The sequence below is a fragment of the Phodopus roborovskii genome, unplaced genomic scaffold, assembly GCF_943737965.1.
Source record: "Phodopus roborovskii unplaced genomic scaffold, PHOROB, whole genome shotgun sequence".
Lineage (NCBI taxonomy): Eukaryota > Metazoa > Chordata > Mammalia > Rodentia > Cricetidae > Phodopus > Phodopus roborovskii.
Window position 1 is genome coordinate 5,371,037 of NW_026126693.1, and position 20,407 is coordinate 5,391,443.

At 39.0% G+C, this 20,407-nt stretch overlaps 1 protein-coding gene across 1 annotated transcript in view; it reads right to left on the reverse strand.

The window, feature by feature from the left end:
* The window catches only part of Srpk2 (SRSF protein kinase 2), a 208,237-nt gene that overhangs the window by 40,783 nt on the left and 147,047 nt on the right, over positions 1-20,407 (reverse strand). Inside the window, exons 4-7 of the mRNA XM_051174834.1 lie at positions 11,963-12,071; positions 10,799-10,886; positions 10,028-10,115; positions 6,085-6,191 (exon numbers count right to left, since the gene is read on the reverse strand). Coding sequence (XP_051030791.1) covers positions 6,085-6,191; positions 10,028-10,115; positions 10,799-10,886; positions 11,963-12,071 — 392 coding nt within the window. The remainder of the gene's footprint in view (positions 1-6,084; positions 6,192-10,027; positions 10,116-10,798; positions 10,887-11,962; positions 12,072-20,407) is intronic.

A 20,407-nucleotide genomic window follows, 5' to 3' on the forward strand; every position in this document is an offset into this window, starting at 1 on the left:
ATTTTTGTTTTTCCATATGAAATTTAGTACTGTTCTTTTGAGAACTGTGAATAATTGTGCTGGAATTTTGGTGGATAATGCATTCAATCTGTAGATTGCTTGGTTAGATTGTCATTTTTACTATGTTTATCCTACCTATCCATGAGAATGGAAGATCTTTCCATTTTCTGATATTCTCTCCAATTAAAAAATTTAAAGTTCTTGTCATATAGGTCTCTCAGGTTAGAGTTTATGTTGTCTGTGGCTTTTGTGAAGGGTGATGTTTCACAGATTTCGTTCTCAGTCCATTTGTCATCTGTAAATAGGAGGGATACTAACTTTTTTTAGTTAATCTGGTATCCCACTACATTACTGAAGGTTAAACCTGGGTCTATTAATTTGGTTTGGTTGGATTATCATCAGCAGCGGTGAATTTCCAATAACTGGGAATTCCAAAGTTATCACCTTGATGCCTAACCTGAGTAGAGTTGAGTTTTCTGGCGACTACTTCGCCAAGGAAAACCACTCTCCCTTCTCAACATCAGACAGACTTGTTGGGTGAGTTACTCAATTTCAAGCCAATGGCCTCTAAGGGATCCATGATCCATTCACCTTCCAGTCTGCTTGCCAAGTTACTGCAGTGCCAGCCAACTGGCAGGTTCCGGGGTAGGGATTGTTCCTGCCTCTTGGAATTCCTTGTCTAGAAGATGTCCAACACAGGCATACCCCAAAACTACTTCTGTTTTGAACCCAGGCTATCACGGAGGATGCTCTGCCACTGTCACCAGGTCTCTTGCTAATGGCTTGTTAGTGGATACTTTAGAGTTCAAGTTCACTCCCTAAACACCCTATAAAATTTATCCAAACTGGGGCTGTCTCACCTTAGCCAGCTTCATGAGCTCTGCATTCCTGTCCCCTCCCTTCCTGCTGTCTCTTTCTCTCTCTGCCTCTGGCTTTTGCCTACAGGTAATCTCCTTGCTTCTCTTGTTGCCTGTTTTTCACACGTCTATCCAATTGGTTGCCCAGTTTCCCCCACTTGTTGCTTTCTTGGATGCTCACACTAACTTTGCCTTTGCTTCCCTGATATTTCATCCAGCCACACTGGCATTCATACCCAGCACATAGCTGTTCACTCCCTTTTCCCCAGAAGCCTAGGAGACCCACAGCTTAAACTGCAACTGGCTGTGTTCTCCACATGGCTCCTGCCCCTCTGCCACCTGCCCCTGTCTGTTTTCAGGTTCATGTGCTCCCTGCCCTCTCCACACAGTACAGTCTCTTGTTCCTATGTTGTCTTATGGACACACTTCTGTCAGGGCTCCCTGAAGCTGTGCATTCTGACTTTGTTCAACAAGGCTTCCGTGGCATTTGGTCTGGGATTCAGGGATTCTTCTCATGACAGACACAAAAACCCCTCTCTGCCCGTTTGGTCTGCTTTCCCACAGTGCCATGCCCACCCATTAACCCTACACCAAATCCATTCTCCTTGTTTGTCCCCACCTTCTCTGGGCTCCAGTGCATGAGGCACTGCCACTTCAAGCCCAGTACTGTGGCTGACAATGCCCAGGTGTCCCCATGGCCAGGAACTGTCCTTACTATATTTCCCTATGCTGCTCTACACTTACTTTGGGATTTTAAGTTGGTCATCTGATAATTCCTGTCCTGCCCTAAAAAACAAGATTCATAAAAGATAAGGTTTTAAAAAATTCTGGTTTACTAAGATATTAAAAGCTGCCACAGGACCCAGCAATCCCTCTCTTAGGCATATACCCAAATGAACCACATCCATGCAACAAAGACATCTGCTCATCTATGTTCATAGCAGCATTATTTGTAATAGCAAGAACCTGGAAGCAACCTAGATGCCCTCAACTAATGCCTGTTGGGAAACAGGAGCAAACACCCATACATAAACACTGAGTCGAACTAGAACCCAGATGCAGATGGAGAGGACAAGACCAGGCTGCAGAAACACATAGAGACAGTTTACCTGAACAAGGAGGAGCTAACGGGTCACCAGTCTGATAGCTGGGAAGCCAGCATGGGACTGACTCAGGCCCCCCTGAGTAAGGGCCTCAGCCAGAAGGACTGAGCAGTCTAAGGGACCTCAGACAGTGGAGCCAGGATGTATCCCTGGTGCACAAAAGGACTTTGCTAACACATCCCCCATGGAGGGATACTGCCTTAACCTAGAGACAGGAGAGAAGTCCTAGTCCTTACTTCAAATGACCTGACAGATCTACATGAACCCACCTGGATGACATTCCCCTACATATGGAATTGGGATGGGGGGAGGGGAGGGGAGGGTGGTCAGGGTGCATGTGAGAGGGCAGAGAGGGTAAAAGGGAGGGAGGGATGGAGGAAGGGAGGGGGGAACTGGGATGGACATGTAAAATAATAAATTAAAAAAAAAAAGCTGCACCTCTATATACCTGTACAGGGATGAATCTTGCTGGCAGCCAGATTTTGTAACATTAAAGTAAAACACCTTGATATTGATTTACTAAAATGTTTAGTATTAGTTAACACTTGGTTCTGTCATCTACTAGTTAGGATTATGCTTTAGGTCTCAGGACTATGACTGAAAAGCAAAGATTGAGATAATCTTTTTACCTCTACTAACATGGGTAAGCTGTAACTGACTGGGTAAACTATGTGTCCAGATTTAACGAACATGCTCTGAAAGTTAAGCCTAAACAACACTTGTTTAGACATACCTGACAGGTAATGGTACCCTGATCCCCAATTGCCTTTACAGATCTGAGAGTATGGCATTTAACAACAACAACAACAAAATATGACAGACAGACATGCCAGCTTCTGTATCTCCTCCAAGAAAATGGATGGCTACAGAACTTACACCTGGAGGCTTACTTTGGATGTGGCAAAGCCAAACACACAACAAAAAACTGCCTTTCACCTCAGCTACCTAGACCCTGCCTTGACTGGCTAACAGGACACTGAGGGAATTGATCATCCCATCCTGCCAAGGCAGGTAAGCCTATCTTTCTAAATTCCTGCTCCACAAAAAAAGTTCAGTCAAGTACTGCTTCTGGGTTTTGTGTCCCCCAAAGACCATGGAGAGACTTGTGACTGCCTAGGTAGCTGGAAAAACTATCTCACTTCTGCTCATGTAATTATCTCTCTCAGATTTGTCTGATTGTGTTTGATGACTAGGGTACCTGGAGCTCATTAGTTCACTAGTTAAGTTTCCTGCTAAAAGTACAGGTGTCCCTCTTTCACAGGCTTCATAGTGAGGGGTTAACAGGTTGAAGATGTAACTTCAAAGTTAAGCATTTTAAATTTCCTCTGGTAGTTTTCTAAAATACCCATGCCTTTTAACCTAAAGCCATAGCCTTTTGCTATCACACCAAGACTTAAATCTGTTCCAGCTGTCTTATGAATACCTGTAAGTTCCTGGGTGAAGTTTTGGTACTGTATCAAGAAATTTGGCCTGATGCTTCTGCACTAATAGCACGTCTCTAAAATATTTCAACCCAATTAAGATAAAACATTGCAAACCAGCAGGTGGTAGTAGCTCTGGGCTTTGATCTCAGCACTTGGGAGGCAGAGGCAGGGAGATCTCTGTGAGTTCAAGACCTGTCTGGTCTACAAAAGCTAGTTCCAGGACAGGGTCCAAAGTTACACAAAGAAACTCTGTCTTAGAAAACCAAAAAAAGAAAAACTAACACCCCCCCCCAAAATAAAACAAACAAAAACAAAACAAAAAACCCACCCACCATTGCTAATGGCCTTTTCTTTCCCTTTCCAGCTCCTCCCCACCCCACCCCACCCCCTTTTGGTTTTTCCAACTTCTAACTTGTTAAATAACATATGTAATATGACAAAAGACACTAGTCGTGTGCTACAGAGGAAGACTGTGTAAGAAGGTAGACACAAAGACTGCCACGCAAAGGTGGCTAAACACGATCTATGATGCTTTCACTATAAAAATTTAAAATCTATAAATTTCTACGAAAGGGTTTAAAAGCTACTTATGTGTGAGTGCATAAGCACAGACTCTGTAAACTTGTAAGGGTAAGGAAGTTCCTTTCTCAAACCCCAGTGTCTCAATTCACAAATTGGTGTGAATCATTGTTTTGTTACATTTATTTGTGTTACACACACACACACAAGTTTGTGTGTGCCAAGGTTAGAGGGCAACCAGCAAAAGTATCTCTTCCACCATGTAAGACCTGGGGATTGATTGAGCTCAGGTCATAAAGCTTGTTTGGAGGCAGGAGTCCCCACCACAAGATGTTCCAGCAGAGCATAATTCTTTTTCCATTTAAGAATTCTAAGGACTGAGTATGATAATGGTCTTAAATCTCAGCACAGCACTTAGGAAACAAAGACAGATGCATCTCTGTAAATTTGAAGATAGCCTGGTATACATAAAACATTTCAGGCAAGCCAGGACTACATAGTGTGACATCTTGTGTCAAAAACAAACACACACACACACACACAGAGAGAGAGAGGGGGGGGGGAGAGAGAGAGAGAGAGAGAGAGAGAGATTTTAGACAAGAGCTGCTTACTATGCAAGTATGAGGAATTTGAGTTCTCAGTATCTACATAAAGCCAGATGTGGCAGCATGCCCATAAACTCAGCTCTGAGAGACCTGTAGATCCTAGAGGCCTCAAAAAATAATGTAAAGAGGTGATTGAGGAAGCCATGATGCCATGTCAATCACAAGCACTAGCACAGACAAGCACACACAGATGCTGCTGGTGGTTTACATGAGAATGGCCTCCATGGGCTCATAGATTTGAATGCCTAGTTTCCAACTAGGATTAGGAGGTATGGCCTTGTGGAGGAGGCTTTCGAGGTTCTCATTATCCCTCCTCCCTCCCCTCACTTCCCATACCTTCTCTGCCTCCTGCTTGTGGATCAGATGTAGACTCACTTCTGCATGCTGCCATGACACACAGTACAACTGTCACAGATACTAATCTTCTGAAACCATGAGCCCCAAATTAAACACTTTACAATGCCTTGATCATGGTGTTTTGTTACAGAAATAGAAAAGTAACTAAGATTCATATGTATGAACAACTATATGCATACACACCACATATAATTCTGGACTAAGGCTGGCATTATGTGGCTGGACCCCTGGGGAGGCCTAATTCATGCTTTGAACCTGGTGATCAAGTAAAGGCTCCTAACCTCTTCTCATACAAACTAAGCAAACTCACTGATAATCTACAGACTTATTCATGCTAATACATCTAACAGATAATTCAAAGTAAACTGTCTGTATCTGCAACCTTCTTAAAGCAGTTAGTACAGGCAATGAATGGAAGACAAACAACACACCCTATGCAAAAACAAAAACCTAAATGCTAGACGGAAATTGGTTTTCTATCTCTATATACTCTCATTCTATTCTATCTCTATATACTCTCATTCTATGAATATTTATTGGAGTATCTTCACTAAACCACTCCCTTGCTAAGGATTTTCTTACCAATCCAATATAATACACAATGAAATGTTTTACTGTGTAATGCCTGATATTTTCATATATAGATACATTATACCTACCACAAAGAACTAATTGATCTATCCCCTAATGAAATTGTTTTCTTGTGTGGAGATGAGGATCTCCTCTCTCCAAATCCCAAGTATATAATGCAGTACCATTGCCTACAATCCCTATGCTGCACATTAGATCCTCAGAGCTTGCTCCTCTTGAGCTTTCTTTTTCCTTCTATCCAAGGTGCTGAGAAATAGCAAAATAAATAAATAACAAACCTCACAAAATAACACAATAAAATGCTTTTTCTTAATTTCCTTCCCAGGGAACTAAATCCATGTTTTATAGTATATACAGAATACAATAATTTCTAATTAAATATCACTTATCTTGACAAAGTCTGGATATTTGAAGAGATGCATGGCAAATAATCACATATTGCTTTCCTTTATTAATATTGAATGCATGTCATTAAACAAAAATAAAAACGATTTGATAAAAGTTCAAATGTTGTTAACTCATTAATTCCTTCATCAAAAACTAAAGTACATGTTGAAAAGCAACCAAACTGGCTCCTAGGGGTGGGATTGCTCTCCACGGGGGGTGGGGTTGCTTTCTGAAACCTTACCTGTCGAATGATACTCTTCACACAACGTACTGGGAGGCCTTGATAGTTGGATTTGATTATCCATTTGAGGAGATGGTGGCCAAGTACTTCAAAAACCATGCAGACATCTGCGACGAGGTTAAGGAACATCTGAGGATGTACTTCCCCAAGGCAGGAGGTCACTAAAAGCATCTTCATTGTATCATCACTTGCAGAATATTGTTTTCCTAATAAAATACCATACTAATAAATACTATCAAGGTGATCAGTTGCTCTTTCTCACTTAAATACACAAGATCTGAATTTTTCACTAAAGACTATCATCTACTGTATATTAGTCAATGTATATTACATCAGGAAATATATAATTATACTCACTTCTAAAACAGAGGCAAGGAGCATGTATCATTCAGACCTACATTGGGACATGTTTTCCCCTTTCACCTCTGTCCAAGGATGAAACCTCATAAAATTCAAGGTGGAAATAAAGTTAGAACTTACTTGCCTACCTTACTCACTTATAATTTCTACTTGACAGATGACATATAATGAATATAACAAATCATAAAATAGAAATTTGTCAAATATACTGAAGATTAACCTTTTTTTCATCAATGGATTTCAGCTATGCAAGATGTAATCCCAATAGTTGGGAGGTTAAGGCAGGCATGTCAGAAGTTTAAGATTATTCTCAGCTACACAGTGAATTCAAAACCAGTCTGTGCAATAGAAGACACTTCCCAATGAAAATTTATTAATTAATTAACATATTTCAATGTATAATTGGTGCATTTGGAGTCAGGTTATGATTATGAGAACATCACTATCATTCAAGATCATATAAGTACCCAAATGAAATGAAATCAAGATCTCAAACAGGTACTAATAGTTTCAAGTTCACTATAGCACTACTGTCATGATCAGTCAAGATACAGAAATGACCTACATGTCTACCACTGTATGAACTGATAAAGAAAATGTGGTACATATATACAATGGAATATTACCCTATGAAAAAAAAAGCACAGCCAAAGTGTACTTGGTCTAGTTCTGTGAGGGCAATGGATTATTAATTAACCAATTAATTTATTTTAAGACCTGGCCAGCCTCAAACTCATAGAGATCCACATGCTTCTACCTCCATCCAAGTAACTGAGGTTGATGTCATGTGCCACCATGCCTGGCCCTACCTTATTTATTTATTTGTTTGTTTATTTATTCCCTGAGGTCACAGAGATCCTCCTGCCTCTCCCTCCTGAGTGCTGGGATTAAAGGAGTGTGCCACCACTGCCTAGCTCAACCTTATTTTTTAAAAATATGGTCTTTTATTGATGTTGGATTTCACTGAGTCAATTAGACTAGGTAGTCAGTAGATTTTTTTATTTACTGATATTTTTAGCTCTTTATTTTATGAGATTATCTTGTGTGTGAGGGTGTTCTGCTTGCATCTGTGTCTCTGCACTACATGTGTACCTAATGTCCACAGAATCCAGCAGAGGGTTCAGATCTTTGGAACTCAAGAGTCACAGACAGGTATGCTCTGCCACGTGGGTGCTGGGGTTTGAACACACGTCCTCCACAAGAGCAGCCAGTTCTCTTAACATCTTTCCAGCACCAGTCAGTGGATTTTTTAAAAACAGAAGCTCTATGTTGGGCCATGGCACACGTCTTTATTCCCAGCTCTTGGGAGGCAGAAACAGACCAACCTCTGTGAGTTTGAGGCCATTCTGGTCTTTAGAGTTAGTTCCAGGATAGCCAGAGCTTCACAAAGAAAACCTGTCTCAAAAAACAAAACAAAACAAACAACATCAACAAAAACAAACCCAGAAGCTCTAGTTCAATCAGTGACTCTCTAAACCAGTGGTTCTCTCTCAAACCTGTGAGTCACGACCCCTTTGAGGTCGAATACAAGATATTTACATTATGATTCACAATAGTAGCAAATTTACAATTTTGAAGTAGCAACAGAAATAACTTTATAGTTGGAGGGTTGCCACAATATGAGGAACTGTATTAAAGGGTCACAGCATTAGGAAGGTTAAGAACCATTGCTCTAACCCATGGCTCGGCAAACAGAACCTAGAAATTAATGATACTTATAAGAGGTTTTTTAAGTAGTTCTGAAACCTTTTGAAAATATTTGGATCATTATTAAAGGAATACTGTTGGAGTTAGCATCACGTAATTATTGTCTTATTAATTTTTTGCAGTATCTGGATTTATCATAGCTATTAATAAAATATTTTAGAGAAAAAAATTATAAGCATTTCTATTCTGTTAAAGAACTTGTACACTACAGGGTGAAAAGATGAAGTTTTACTTCCCAATCTCATTACAAAATATAGAAAGGAACTAAAATCTAAAGTTAGTGGCAAATACAGGGCCAAACTCTAGGGTTTCCAAAATAAGACTCAAGTCTCCTCAAAGTATTGACACATCCAGACCATGGTAGCTTCTTGTCATTTTACTTAATAGTAAAAGGAGCCGTGTGTGCGTGCCTGCGTGCTATTTTCTCTAAAGAATGCCCCCCTCTTCCTTCTCCCTCTCAGGAAAAGCTCTATTAAATTTAACATTCACTGAGTAGATGCCCTGCCCTAAACAGAATGGCTCTTATGGACAAGCAGGCACAGACTGTGTGGTACTGGTTATGTTCCTACCTGCTCATCTACTTCTTGGCAATCATCTGGAGGCAAAGGCTGAGATAATGTTAGCAGAGTTCTGTATTTCCCAGTATCCCTGAATAAAACTGATTATTTATTTGGGTTTCGGTTTGTTTGTTGAGACAAGATCTCATGTAACCAGAGCTGGCATCAAGCTTGCTAAGTAGTAAATCTGACGGTGGATTCTTAAGCCTTCTCCCTCAGCATCCAGAGTGCAGGGATTATAGCCATGAGCCAACATAATGGCTTTGGAATTTCTAGGAGAAATATAAAGAAAGACCTGTTCCAACTAGAGTTTTCTTCCTCCAAAAGATCATGCTAGAGGATGGGCAGACACTGGCTTCTTAGGCTTTAAAGGAGACTTAAGGCTTTGACTTAAGATTTCTGGAGTTTCAGAAGGTCAAATATGATAAAAAAAAAATGTTGGATCTGCTCCAAGTAAGATATAAAGAAAATAACAGAAGATCTGAAAGAAGCCAGAAGACCTTAGCCATAATATGCACAAATATTCACAAATCATGCATGGGGTACACAGACAAAGTTCTACAATATTTTTCCATCTACCATTGCAAAGAAACCACTACAATTACTTTTAAAAGGTGAACAATAGCTGATCGGTGGTGGCACATGCCTTTAATCCCAGCACTCGGGAGGCAGAGGTAGGCGGATCTCTGTGAGTTTGAAGCCAGTCTAGTCTACAAAGCAAGTTCCAGAACAACCTCCAAAAGCTACAGAGAAGCCCTGTCTCAAAATCAAGCCCACCCCCCCCAAAAAAAAAAAAACCAAAAAAGTGAATAATAACCTAATACTCTGTGAGTTTGAAGCCAGTCTGTTCTACAAAGCAAGTTCCAGGACAACCTCCAAAAGCTACAGAGAAGCCCTGTCTCAAAAATCAAGCCCACCCCCCCCAAAAAAAAACCAAAACAGTGAATAATAATCTAATATACCATATACATACATACATGAAAATATGACAAAAATCTTATTTTGTATAATTAATAAACACTAACTTTAAAAAAACCAATAATTAACTCCATTCCAAATCAAACTAATATTTTTTTTTAACATTTCTAAGATGCTAATACAACCAAAAGAATCTAAAATAAATAAATGAAATAAACCAAAGCTCTAGCCAACCAGATCAGGAGCAGTACATACATCAACACTTTACAATGACCCTGGACATCTTAAATAGAAGGGGCACAGCAGCAATGAAAAGTTTAGAGACACCTGAAATAATACTACTTTTAAAAAGTGAAAACAAAAAATGTGTTATAATTATGAGATCATAAAGTAAAGGATATGAATCCCATTCATGCCTGAAATCTTGAAATCATCAATTAGCTGGACTACCATGTCTTTGTTTGGGTCACTGGGGTCACTTTCTCGAACCTATATAAGTAAAATAAATAAAAGAACAAAGGAGTTGGAGTTTGCATTTTTGATTTTCATATTTGGTTTTCCCAAATGAAATGCTGGCTATCAGGACAAACTAGCCTATCTAGCCTATATCTCAGCAATTCTGCTTCAGCTTCCAGAGTACTAAGGGGCACAGAGGTTTAAAATAGAGGTTGGGGCTTGAGAGATGGCTCAGCAGTTATGGATGTGTACTGCTCTTCCCGAAGATCTGAGTTCAATTCCCAGCACTCAGGTCTGATAGCTGAGTAGCCTGTAACTATAGCTCCAGAGGAACCAACATCTATGACTCCATGGGAGAGCACATGCACACATAGCTTAAAAAAAAAAAAAAAAAAAAATGAGTGAATAAGTAAATAAATGACACTTTTTTATTATGCCAATTAACAAGGTATTTCTTTCAAGTAAAAACACTTAAATTTAAACTTATGAAAAATTCTACTTTAGTAGCCAACCTAAAGAGGAAAGGTAAATACTTAATAATTTTAAATGACCTACAGACCTCATACAGAAGGATACAGCAGCAATTACAAAGTTTACAGGCACCTGGAATAACACTAATTTTAAAAGGTAAAAGCAAAAATGTGCTATAATACAGAGATCACTGAGTAAAACATTAGTCACTTTTTTTATATCATTCATATTTGTTGATTACTTACACATTTGAGCAGTTTAATTTCATCCAAGGCTGTCTCTGTATAATGCTGGGCACTTTTTACAACTTTCATTGCAACAAATCTTTTCCCGCTTTAGGAAAAAAAAAATAAAAAAAAGCATAGTTATTTTATCATCAAAAGAAGTGATTGTTATAATGAGATGCAGTTAACTAGCAGCCAATAAATTGAAACTCTCAACAAGCTTTCCTTTAAAATAGTATTTTGGATGGCACATGCTTTTAACTTTTAACTCCAGCACTAGGGAGGCAGGAAGGTGGATCTCTGTCAGAGTGAGTTTCAGGACAGCCAGAGCTACACAAAGAAACCCTGTCTTGAAAAACATACATACATACATAAATACACACACACACACACACACACACACACACACACACATGAATGAAAGAATGGTATTTGGGGGGCCATCCAGATGGCTCAGCAGCTAAAGGCATTTGCAGGCAAGCACAGAAAACTGAATTTGATCCCCTGAACCTATATAAAGATGAAAGGTAATAATGACTCCACAAAATTGTCTTCATACTGTAGCAAATGTACTCTTACACCCATACATATATCATGCACATATACATACAGTTTTTTTTTAATTAAAAGTAGCATTTTTCAAATTTAGACAAATAGTGGGTGCCTAGGCTAAAACCGTATTTTATATGCTTTGTTGTTTCAATTCTAATTAACACAGAGTAGACAAGAAAATAGCTAACACAGACACTAAGAGGAAAATATTCTCTTATAACATTTGTTTCAATTTATGTATATATATGTACATGTACATAAACACAACTACACACAAATATGGACTGAGCAACAATGACATTTCCTGCTATGGAATGTGGCTTTTAAATCACCAAATATTGAATTGAAAGGTCTATACATTTTCAATTTGTATTGATTTTTCTTTTTCTGATAATGAACTACTAGAAAAGTAACAGCTCTGATGAAAAGCAATTTCAAAAAACAAGCTCACAAATACAGCTCAATTAGCATTTTTAAAACATCAGCAAAGGAATGTAAGACCAGTCTAGTTAGCTGGAGGGGCCTGTGCTAAGCAGCACCCTAATCTGTTACAATAAGGTAGGGTGGCCCTTGGCTACATCATCTTAAAAGCAGATGTACACAGGTAGACACATAATGACAAAGAACACTTACTGCATGTCCCAGCACAGCCAGACAGTAGAAAAGTGCCCCCATCCTAGCTTCCTAATGACATGGTATCGGCCATTGAAGAGGTCTCCAATTTTCACTGGATGATAGCCACCTGAAGAAAAGAAGAAAAAAAAAAAAAGAAAACTGGACATCTCAGGAAAACAGCATTGCAACTAATCACTTTGTTTTTCAGTTAAATTAGATAAAAATGCTTAAATGTTTCAAGATTACTCTTGGTAAGGGGTGTTCAGGATAAGATTTCTCTGTATAGTTCTGGCTGTCCTGAAATTCACTCTGTAGACCAAACTGGCCTTGAATACATAGAGATCCCGCTGCCTCTGCCTCCCAAGTGCTGGAAGTAAAGGCATGCCTAGCTAAGATTATACTTTTGTAAGTAGCAAAATAGTCTATGAGTTACCATTAGGTTTATGTTTATTTTAATAAAATTTGAAAAGGTAATAAACTGTGTAGAACTCTTGACAATTTGTATTTAAGTCAAGAAGTGCTGACAGATATCAACTCTTGACACTGAAATGCTGCTCTTCTTAATAAGCTCAAATTTTTCTGTGTATACCAGAAAAGCAGCTGAATTAGGTTTTAAACTCTACATACTTTTAATAAAGATTTATTTAATGTATATGGGTGCATTATCTGCATGCCCATTTGCACACTAGAAGAGGGCATTGGATCCTGTTATAGATAGTTATGAGCTGCTATGTGGCCACTGGGAATTAAAATCAGGATCACTGGAAGAACAGACAGTGCTCTTAACCTCTGAGCCATCTCTCCAGCCGCTACATACTTTTATATACATCAATAGTTTATATAAGGAATTGTGTTCTGTACAGTTAAAATATTATCTCTAAAAATTAGACCAACAATATAAGAACAGTGAAGAAGCAATTTTTTAAAACAAAGAGGAAAAAAACTAAAAACAAAACAATTAACATTTTTCTAAACAGGTAACATACAATATTTCATATCAATAGTCTATGTATTCTCAGATCTAAACTCCCAAATTTCTTCAGAGAACAAGGATCTTTCTGCCAACCATCTTTTCATTTCACTCCCACAGAAGGAAATGCTAAATATTAGGGCAACTCCTGAACCTACTTTGCTGCTGGAAGACAGGAACACCACGCCTCTTTTAGTAGGACCACAATGATAAAACTGGCACCAGGGAATTAAGAGAAGGTGGACACTCCAGTGACTCCATTCCTAACTTCCTTGCATGCTAGCCAGACCAGATATATCACACTGTCAGTATGCAAGGACTAGTGAGAACAGTTAAAGGCTTCATATCTCTCTGGAATTAATTTTGGGGCTTCATCCAAATGGGAAAAAGGGGGAATACAAGATAATGGTTCTACACACAGGCTCAGCTCCTAGCAGAAGCAAAGTTCTAGAAAGGGTCAAATACTTGAGGGTTCAGATAACAATCTGTATTTCATTATCACAGTAACTAAGATAAAAATCACACATTTAGATTTTTCTTGTCTTACTACTATTAGCCTTTTGACTAGGATCAGATGTAGAAGCTTTTCTTCTTAAATAAAAGGCAACATTTAGGATGAATTATAAATTTAAGGGAACAAAAATTAACTACTACATAGTCATCAATGTCATCACTGTGGCTTCTTCTACTCCTCTTCCTCTATGGCACCCAAGATGCACCTCTACTGTACAAAATTTCTACCGATACTATTGACAGGACTCCAAAGACAATCTCCCTGCCTAACAAAAGTGCACATTTATTTACGTAAGCCAATCAAAAGTTCAGAAATCCATGATTAAAAACTAGTCTGGATTTTCAGGAAATTCTCTTTATCTCTTTATCTTTATTCCGTTTTAGACTGATAATTTCTCTGCTCTCTGATTATGAATCTTTTATGCTGAAAGCTCTCAAAAGACTAAAGAATTATTATAGAACTGTCACCACCATACAAGTCTTCTTAAGAAAGGAAGGACAGGATCTAGACAGAAGGCTTAGCAGTTAAGAGGACTGAATGCTCTTTTAGAGGGCCCAAGCTTAATTCCCAGCACACACATGGTGGTTCACTGCTGCCTGTAACTCTAATTCTACAGGTTTTGAAGATTCCTTATGGCATCCTTGTGCCCCAGACACACATGTCATACAAAGACAATACACACAAGCATATACATACACCCATACACATAAAATAAACAAATTTCCAAAAGAAAAGAAAGGGGAGGTGGACTAACAGGAAAAAAGAAACTCAGCATAACAAATATACTTTGTGTCAGATTCAATACTTCACCTAACACCAAATCAACAAAATACAATAGTCAGAAAATCACTAAGGACATGATTTGAACACATTATGGATCAACCTGACTTGGTGGATACTTACAGAATGCACACAAGAGGCAGAGGCAGGGGGATCTCTGTGAGTTCAAAGTGCCTGGTCTACAAATCAAGTTCCTCCAAAGCTACAGAGAAACCCTGCCTTGCGGGGTGGGGTGGGGTGGGGTGGGGTGGGGCAAAAAAAGAAGAGAACAAACCCAAGTTTCCAACATGAGAAATGGTACAGCTGACCTCAAAGTCACCTACAGATGTTAAAAGCACAACAAAGAAGTGTAAACACATACATGACAAGGAAACATACATTTAATAACCCAAAACACTAAAATTTCAACAGAAATACTCATAATTCAATAATCTCGTATTTAGTTTTTAAAACTGAGTTCATTAAACATTTTTTATAAAAGGTGCATAGTGACTGAACATGCATGCCTGCAATCCCAACACATGGGAGGATGAGGCAGGAAGATCAATTTGATGACGGTCTTTGCTATAAGGCAAAACCCGGTCATTTTAAAAAGAAGACAGACCCCCCCCCCCAAAAAAAAGCACAGTACATTTTTGTAAACTTTATGGAATACTACCAGTTCTATACAAACTTCCTAAAAAGCACAAAAGGGACAAGACCAAATGGCAGCCCACAGACTGGGAAAAGATTTTCACCAATCCTATATCTGACAAAGGGCTGATCTCCAAAATATACAAAGAACTCAAGAAACTAGTCAACAAAACACCAAATAGCCCTATTAAAAAATGGGGTACAGAACTGAAGAAAGAATTCTCAATAGAGGAAATCAAAAAGGCTGAAAGACACTTAAGAAAATGTTCCACATCCTTAGCTATCAGGGAAATGTAAATCAAAACAACTTTGAGATACCAGCTTACTCCTGCCAGAATGGCTAAAATTAGAAACACCAATGACAACTCATGCTGGAGAGGATGTGGAGAAAGGGGAACACTCCTCCACTGCTGGTGGGAATGCAAACTCATACAGCCATTTTGGAGATCAGTATGGCGGTTCCTCAGGAAAATGGGAATTAGTTTACCACATGACCCGGCAATCCCCCTCTTAGGCATATACCCAAAGGATTCACATCCATGCAACAAAGACATCTGGAAGCAACCTAGATGCCCCTCAATTGAAGAATGGTTAATGAAATTGTGGCACATCTACACAATGGAATATTACTCTGCAGAAAAAACTAATGGTATCTTGAAATTCGCAGGCAAGTGGATGGTACTTGAAGAAACCATCCTGAATGAGGTAACCCAGTCACAAAAAGAGGAACATGGTATGTACTCACTCATATATGGATTTTAGACCTAGATCAAAGGATCACCAGCCTATAATTCACACCAACAAAGGAACTAGGATACAAGGTGTATTCTAAGAGATTCATATAAAGTCCCTCACAGAACTGGGAAGGGACAAGTCCCCGTCCCCCCCCCCCCAGAGCTCAGGGGAAGTGGGGGAGGGCAGCGAATGGAGAGAGAAGTTGGAGAAAACAAGGGGGAGGAAAGGAAAACATGTGTGACCAGGAAGATTGAGCCTGGTTAGGAATAGAAGACAGGAAAGAGGGAGAGAGAGACGGAGAGAGAGACAACATAAAAGAGGGAGCCAATATTGGTTTGAAGATAAAATTGAACATAAAGAAAGGTCTAGAGAACTACAAGACTGCTCCCAACTAACAATTTGAGCTTCCGTGGAAAGGCTATCATAAATGCCCTCCCCAGAGAGTGAGATCAACAATTAACTTCTCCATGGAGCCCTCAACTAATGCCTGTTGGGAAACAGGAGCAAACACCCATACATAAACACTGAGTCGAACTAGAACCCAGATGCAGATGGAGAGGACAAGACCAGGCTGCAGAAACACATAGAGACAGCTTACCTGAACAAGGAGGAGCTAACGGGTCACCAGTCTGATAGCTGGGAAGCCAGCATGGGACTGACTCAGGCCCCCCTGAATAAGGGCCTCAGCCAGAAGGACTGAGCAGTCTAAGGGACCTCAGACAGTGGAGCCAGGATGTATCCCTGGTGCACAAAAGGACTTTGCTAACACATTTCCCATGGAGGGATAACTGCCTTAACCTAGAAACAGGAGAGAAGCCCTAGTCCCTACTTCACATGACCTGTCAGATCTACATGACCCCAACTGGATGGCATTCCCCTACATATGGAATTGGGGTGGGGGGATGGGAGGGGAGGGTGGTTAGAGTGCATGTGAGAGGGCAGAGAGGGTAAAAGGGAGGGAAGAAAGGAGGGAGGGAGGAAAGAAGGGAGGGAAGAAGGGAGGGAGGGAAGGAGGGAGAGGGAACTGGGATCGACATGTAAAATAAAAAATGAAATTTTTTAAAAAAATGCTTTGGACTCAAAAATTTAAGTTGAAGGACAAGTTACTGGGGAAAAGGATTTCTATTTTTGTTTCCACAGAAAATGAAAAGATGTGGATTCCTTCCAGACTAATGTGGTTTGATCACGCCAGACCGCCTGAAACAGAGTACCAGGTGATCCTACATTCAAAACAGCTGGAAAAGCAGCCTTACAGACTACAGCCAGGATTTCTGAATCTTCTTCGAATCCCCCATGACAGCGCCCCTTACCAGCAGGAAGTAGTTTGGAAAGAACGACGCCCAAATTCCCAAATATTGTGTATAAATGTTTGTTTTCATTTAATTGGACTTTGTATATATATATATATATATATATATATATATATATATATATATAGCACAGTACATTTTTGTAAACTTTATGGAATACTACCAGTTCTATACAAACTTCCTAAAAAGCACAAAAGGGAAAGTAATTCCCCATGAGGTTATCAGTATTTAATTACAAAGATATACAATGGCATATATGAAAACTATTGACCATAATGAAAGTTTGAAATGGAGACATCATTTCAAGAAATGCAATCAAGAAATGGCCAACAGTGGTTATTGCAGGAATGCAAACTTAGTTTACTATTGTGATGGGAGATGTCATTCTGTAAATAGGGTTCTCTTATTGGTTAATGAATAAAGTACTGCTGGCCAATAGGAAAGAAGATAGGTGGGACTAGGAGACAATGAGCATTCCAGAAAGTAATAGGGAGACGTCAACATGGAGAGATTAGAGAGAACAGAGGTCTCAGTCCTCTCTCTGGTATGATGAGACCACGTGGAAGTACTTAGATTAATAAAATTTAAGAGAGATTTAGGCGATAAGAAATTAGTAACTGTCCAACAGCTTTATATCTAACACAGTGTCTCTGTGTGTTACTTGGGACTGATGCAACTGTGGGACCTGACAGGCTGGAGAAAAAAACCTACTCAATAACAAAATGGGGCTGATCATGAACCTGAGAACTTCCACTTAAAACTTGACAAAAGCTTAAAAAGGGATTTCAGAAACAAAAGAACAACAGAGACAAAGCAAGGCTTCTTGGTAGCAGCTTTTTTTTTTTTTTTTTTTTTTTTTGGTTGTATTCTGCTTTGATGGGAGATGCCATTCTGCATATGTTTAAAGCACTGCTGGCCAATAGGAAAGGAAGATAGGAGGGACTAGGAGACAAGGAGGAAATAGAAAGTAGGAAGGAGGGGGTCAAGATGATGGCCGGCTCTCCGGTAAGAGAAATACATAGATCAGCAGAAATGGGTTAATACTTAAGACAGAAACTAGTACCGGGCCAACAGAATTATATCTAATACAGAGTCTCTGTGAGCTAATTGGGGCTGGTGCAGCAGCAGGACAAGACTAGGCGGCAGGAGGAAAAACCATACTCGTTACACTGCTTTGCTAGAGACAAGCAGAGACTTATGCAGCTCCTTTAAGGGAGGTTTCCTGACTCAGCTAAAGAGCTCTGCTAACACCTGAATGGGGTGTACAAGAGCTGGCAATGGCAGTGACCATATCTCCTGGGAGGCAGCATAGACCAAGGCACAGCTCTCAGTTCTGGCGGTAAAAGTACCAGCCTCCATCTTGGATAGACTGCAGCTAACACAGCTGTGGCTTTCAATTTAGCAATGTTGTTTACCAGATAAAGACTTGTGAACAGAAAAAGATAAAGATTTATAGTGAAGACAGATTCAGATTAAGAAAAACCTCTAAAGGTTTACAGTGTGTTTTAAAATATACATAGGCTTGGGAGAAAAAAAAAGAAAATCAGGATAAAATGGTTAAAAAAAGAATAATAAAAAGAGAGTAGCTGGATGTGGTAGCACAAGCCTTTAATTCTTGAGACAGAGGCAAGCAGATCTCTGTGATTTCAAAGTAAACCTGGTATACAGAGTTAATTCCAGGACAGATAAAAGTTACAAAGAGAAACCCTGTCTCAAAATATGAAAAAACAAAAACTCATGAAAAGATGGAAAGCACAAAAAGATTCTGGATACTATGTACATTGGTACTATGTACATTGTCTTTAAATTGCTCAATTGCAAAGGAAGTACACTTGATTATCAATGCTGCAAAATTAATCCAATTTATATATTTTTAAAATGATTTGACTTTAAAATTTAAGTCTAAGGACAAGTTATTGGGGGAAAAGGCTTTCTATTTTTGTTTCCACAGAAAATGAAAAGCTGTGGAATCCTTCTAGACTAACATGGTTTGATCAAGCCAGACCCCCTGAAACAGAGTCCCAGGTGATCCAACATTCAGAACAATTGGGACAAGACAGCGTTACAGACAATAACCAAGATTTCTGTGTCTTCTTAGGATCCCCGTGACAGTGCCCCCTACCAGCAGGAAGCAGTTTGGAAAGAACAACACCCAAATTCCGAAATATTGTTTATAAGTGTTTGTTTGTTTTCATTTAAATGGGGTTGGTTATAAATGGTTAATGACCACAACCAATCTTTTTAAAGGTAAAAAGAGAATTATGGTATAGATGTAAATACTTTGTTTTGGAATGGATTTTCATTTACTGATACAAATTTAAGGTCAATTTTGTGATATGTGTATTTTTCCTCTTTTTTAGGTATTGTGTTTTTATAGCTCATTTGGAAATGTAATGTATAAATTAGTACAGATTATAGATAGTTACCTATGATAGTCAAAACTTAGAGTTAAGTTAGTTAGGTTTTCAAGATGTATTTGAGACGGATAGGCATTCTTCAAAGAACTACAGAATGTGGCATTTAAAATGGTTTAGGGTTTTTCTTGATAATGAAGCATAACTACTCCTGGCAACACCACCTATGTCAGAAAGGAAGATGGACATTGAAGAAACTCGTTATGGAGTTTACTTTCAATATGGCAAGACTAGCCATTTGGACAAGATACTGCTCTTGTCTGGATTGTTTTGACTTTATGCTGTATAAATTGGACATGCAGGACCCACAGGAAAATGACTGCTGATACAAGATGGACATTTGTTAAAGCGTTCCTGCTTCATGGAAGAGTCTGCCAGACAGTCTGCAGGACACGGAAAAAAGTGACTGACAAACTGCCAATACAGGTGGTCAGTTTAAAGTTTCCTACTTTGCTGAGGAGTCTGCCAGACACATTATGGCCTACAGGCTGAAGATGGAACATTATAGAAGAACTTTGGGTGACTGACCAGGCGAGTTGTCTCTGTCATTTCTAGAGTTTATATATTATCCTTCTGTAGTCTTTGAAGGAACTGAAGACAGATAGTTTTGGTTATAGTTTTCCTTGGTTAGGATTAAAGATAAGTTACATATAGGACTTCAGACTCACAAAGATAGGATAGATGATGCAATAATTTCTTTTAATCTTGCTAAATGTTAATGGACTAAGTATTGTTAACTGTGGTTCTTGTTTGATAACTGTTTTGTTATATATTTTACGATGTTAAAGTTAAAACCCATCTTTTGATTTTAGACAGAAAAGAGGAAATTATGGGAGATGTCATTTTGTAAATATATTTCTCTTATGTTAATGAATAAAGCACTGTTAGCCAATAGGAAAGCAAGATACACGGGACTGGGAGACAAGGAGAAGAGAGGAAGTAGTAGGGAGGAGATTCAAGATGGTAGACTGAGAGAGAATTTCGGGGCCTCTCTCCAGTAAGATGAGACCACGTGGAAATACTTAGATTAATTGAAATGGGTTAATATTTAAGACAGAGCTAGCCGATAAGAAACTAGTAACTGGCCTACAGCTTTATATCTAATAG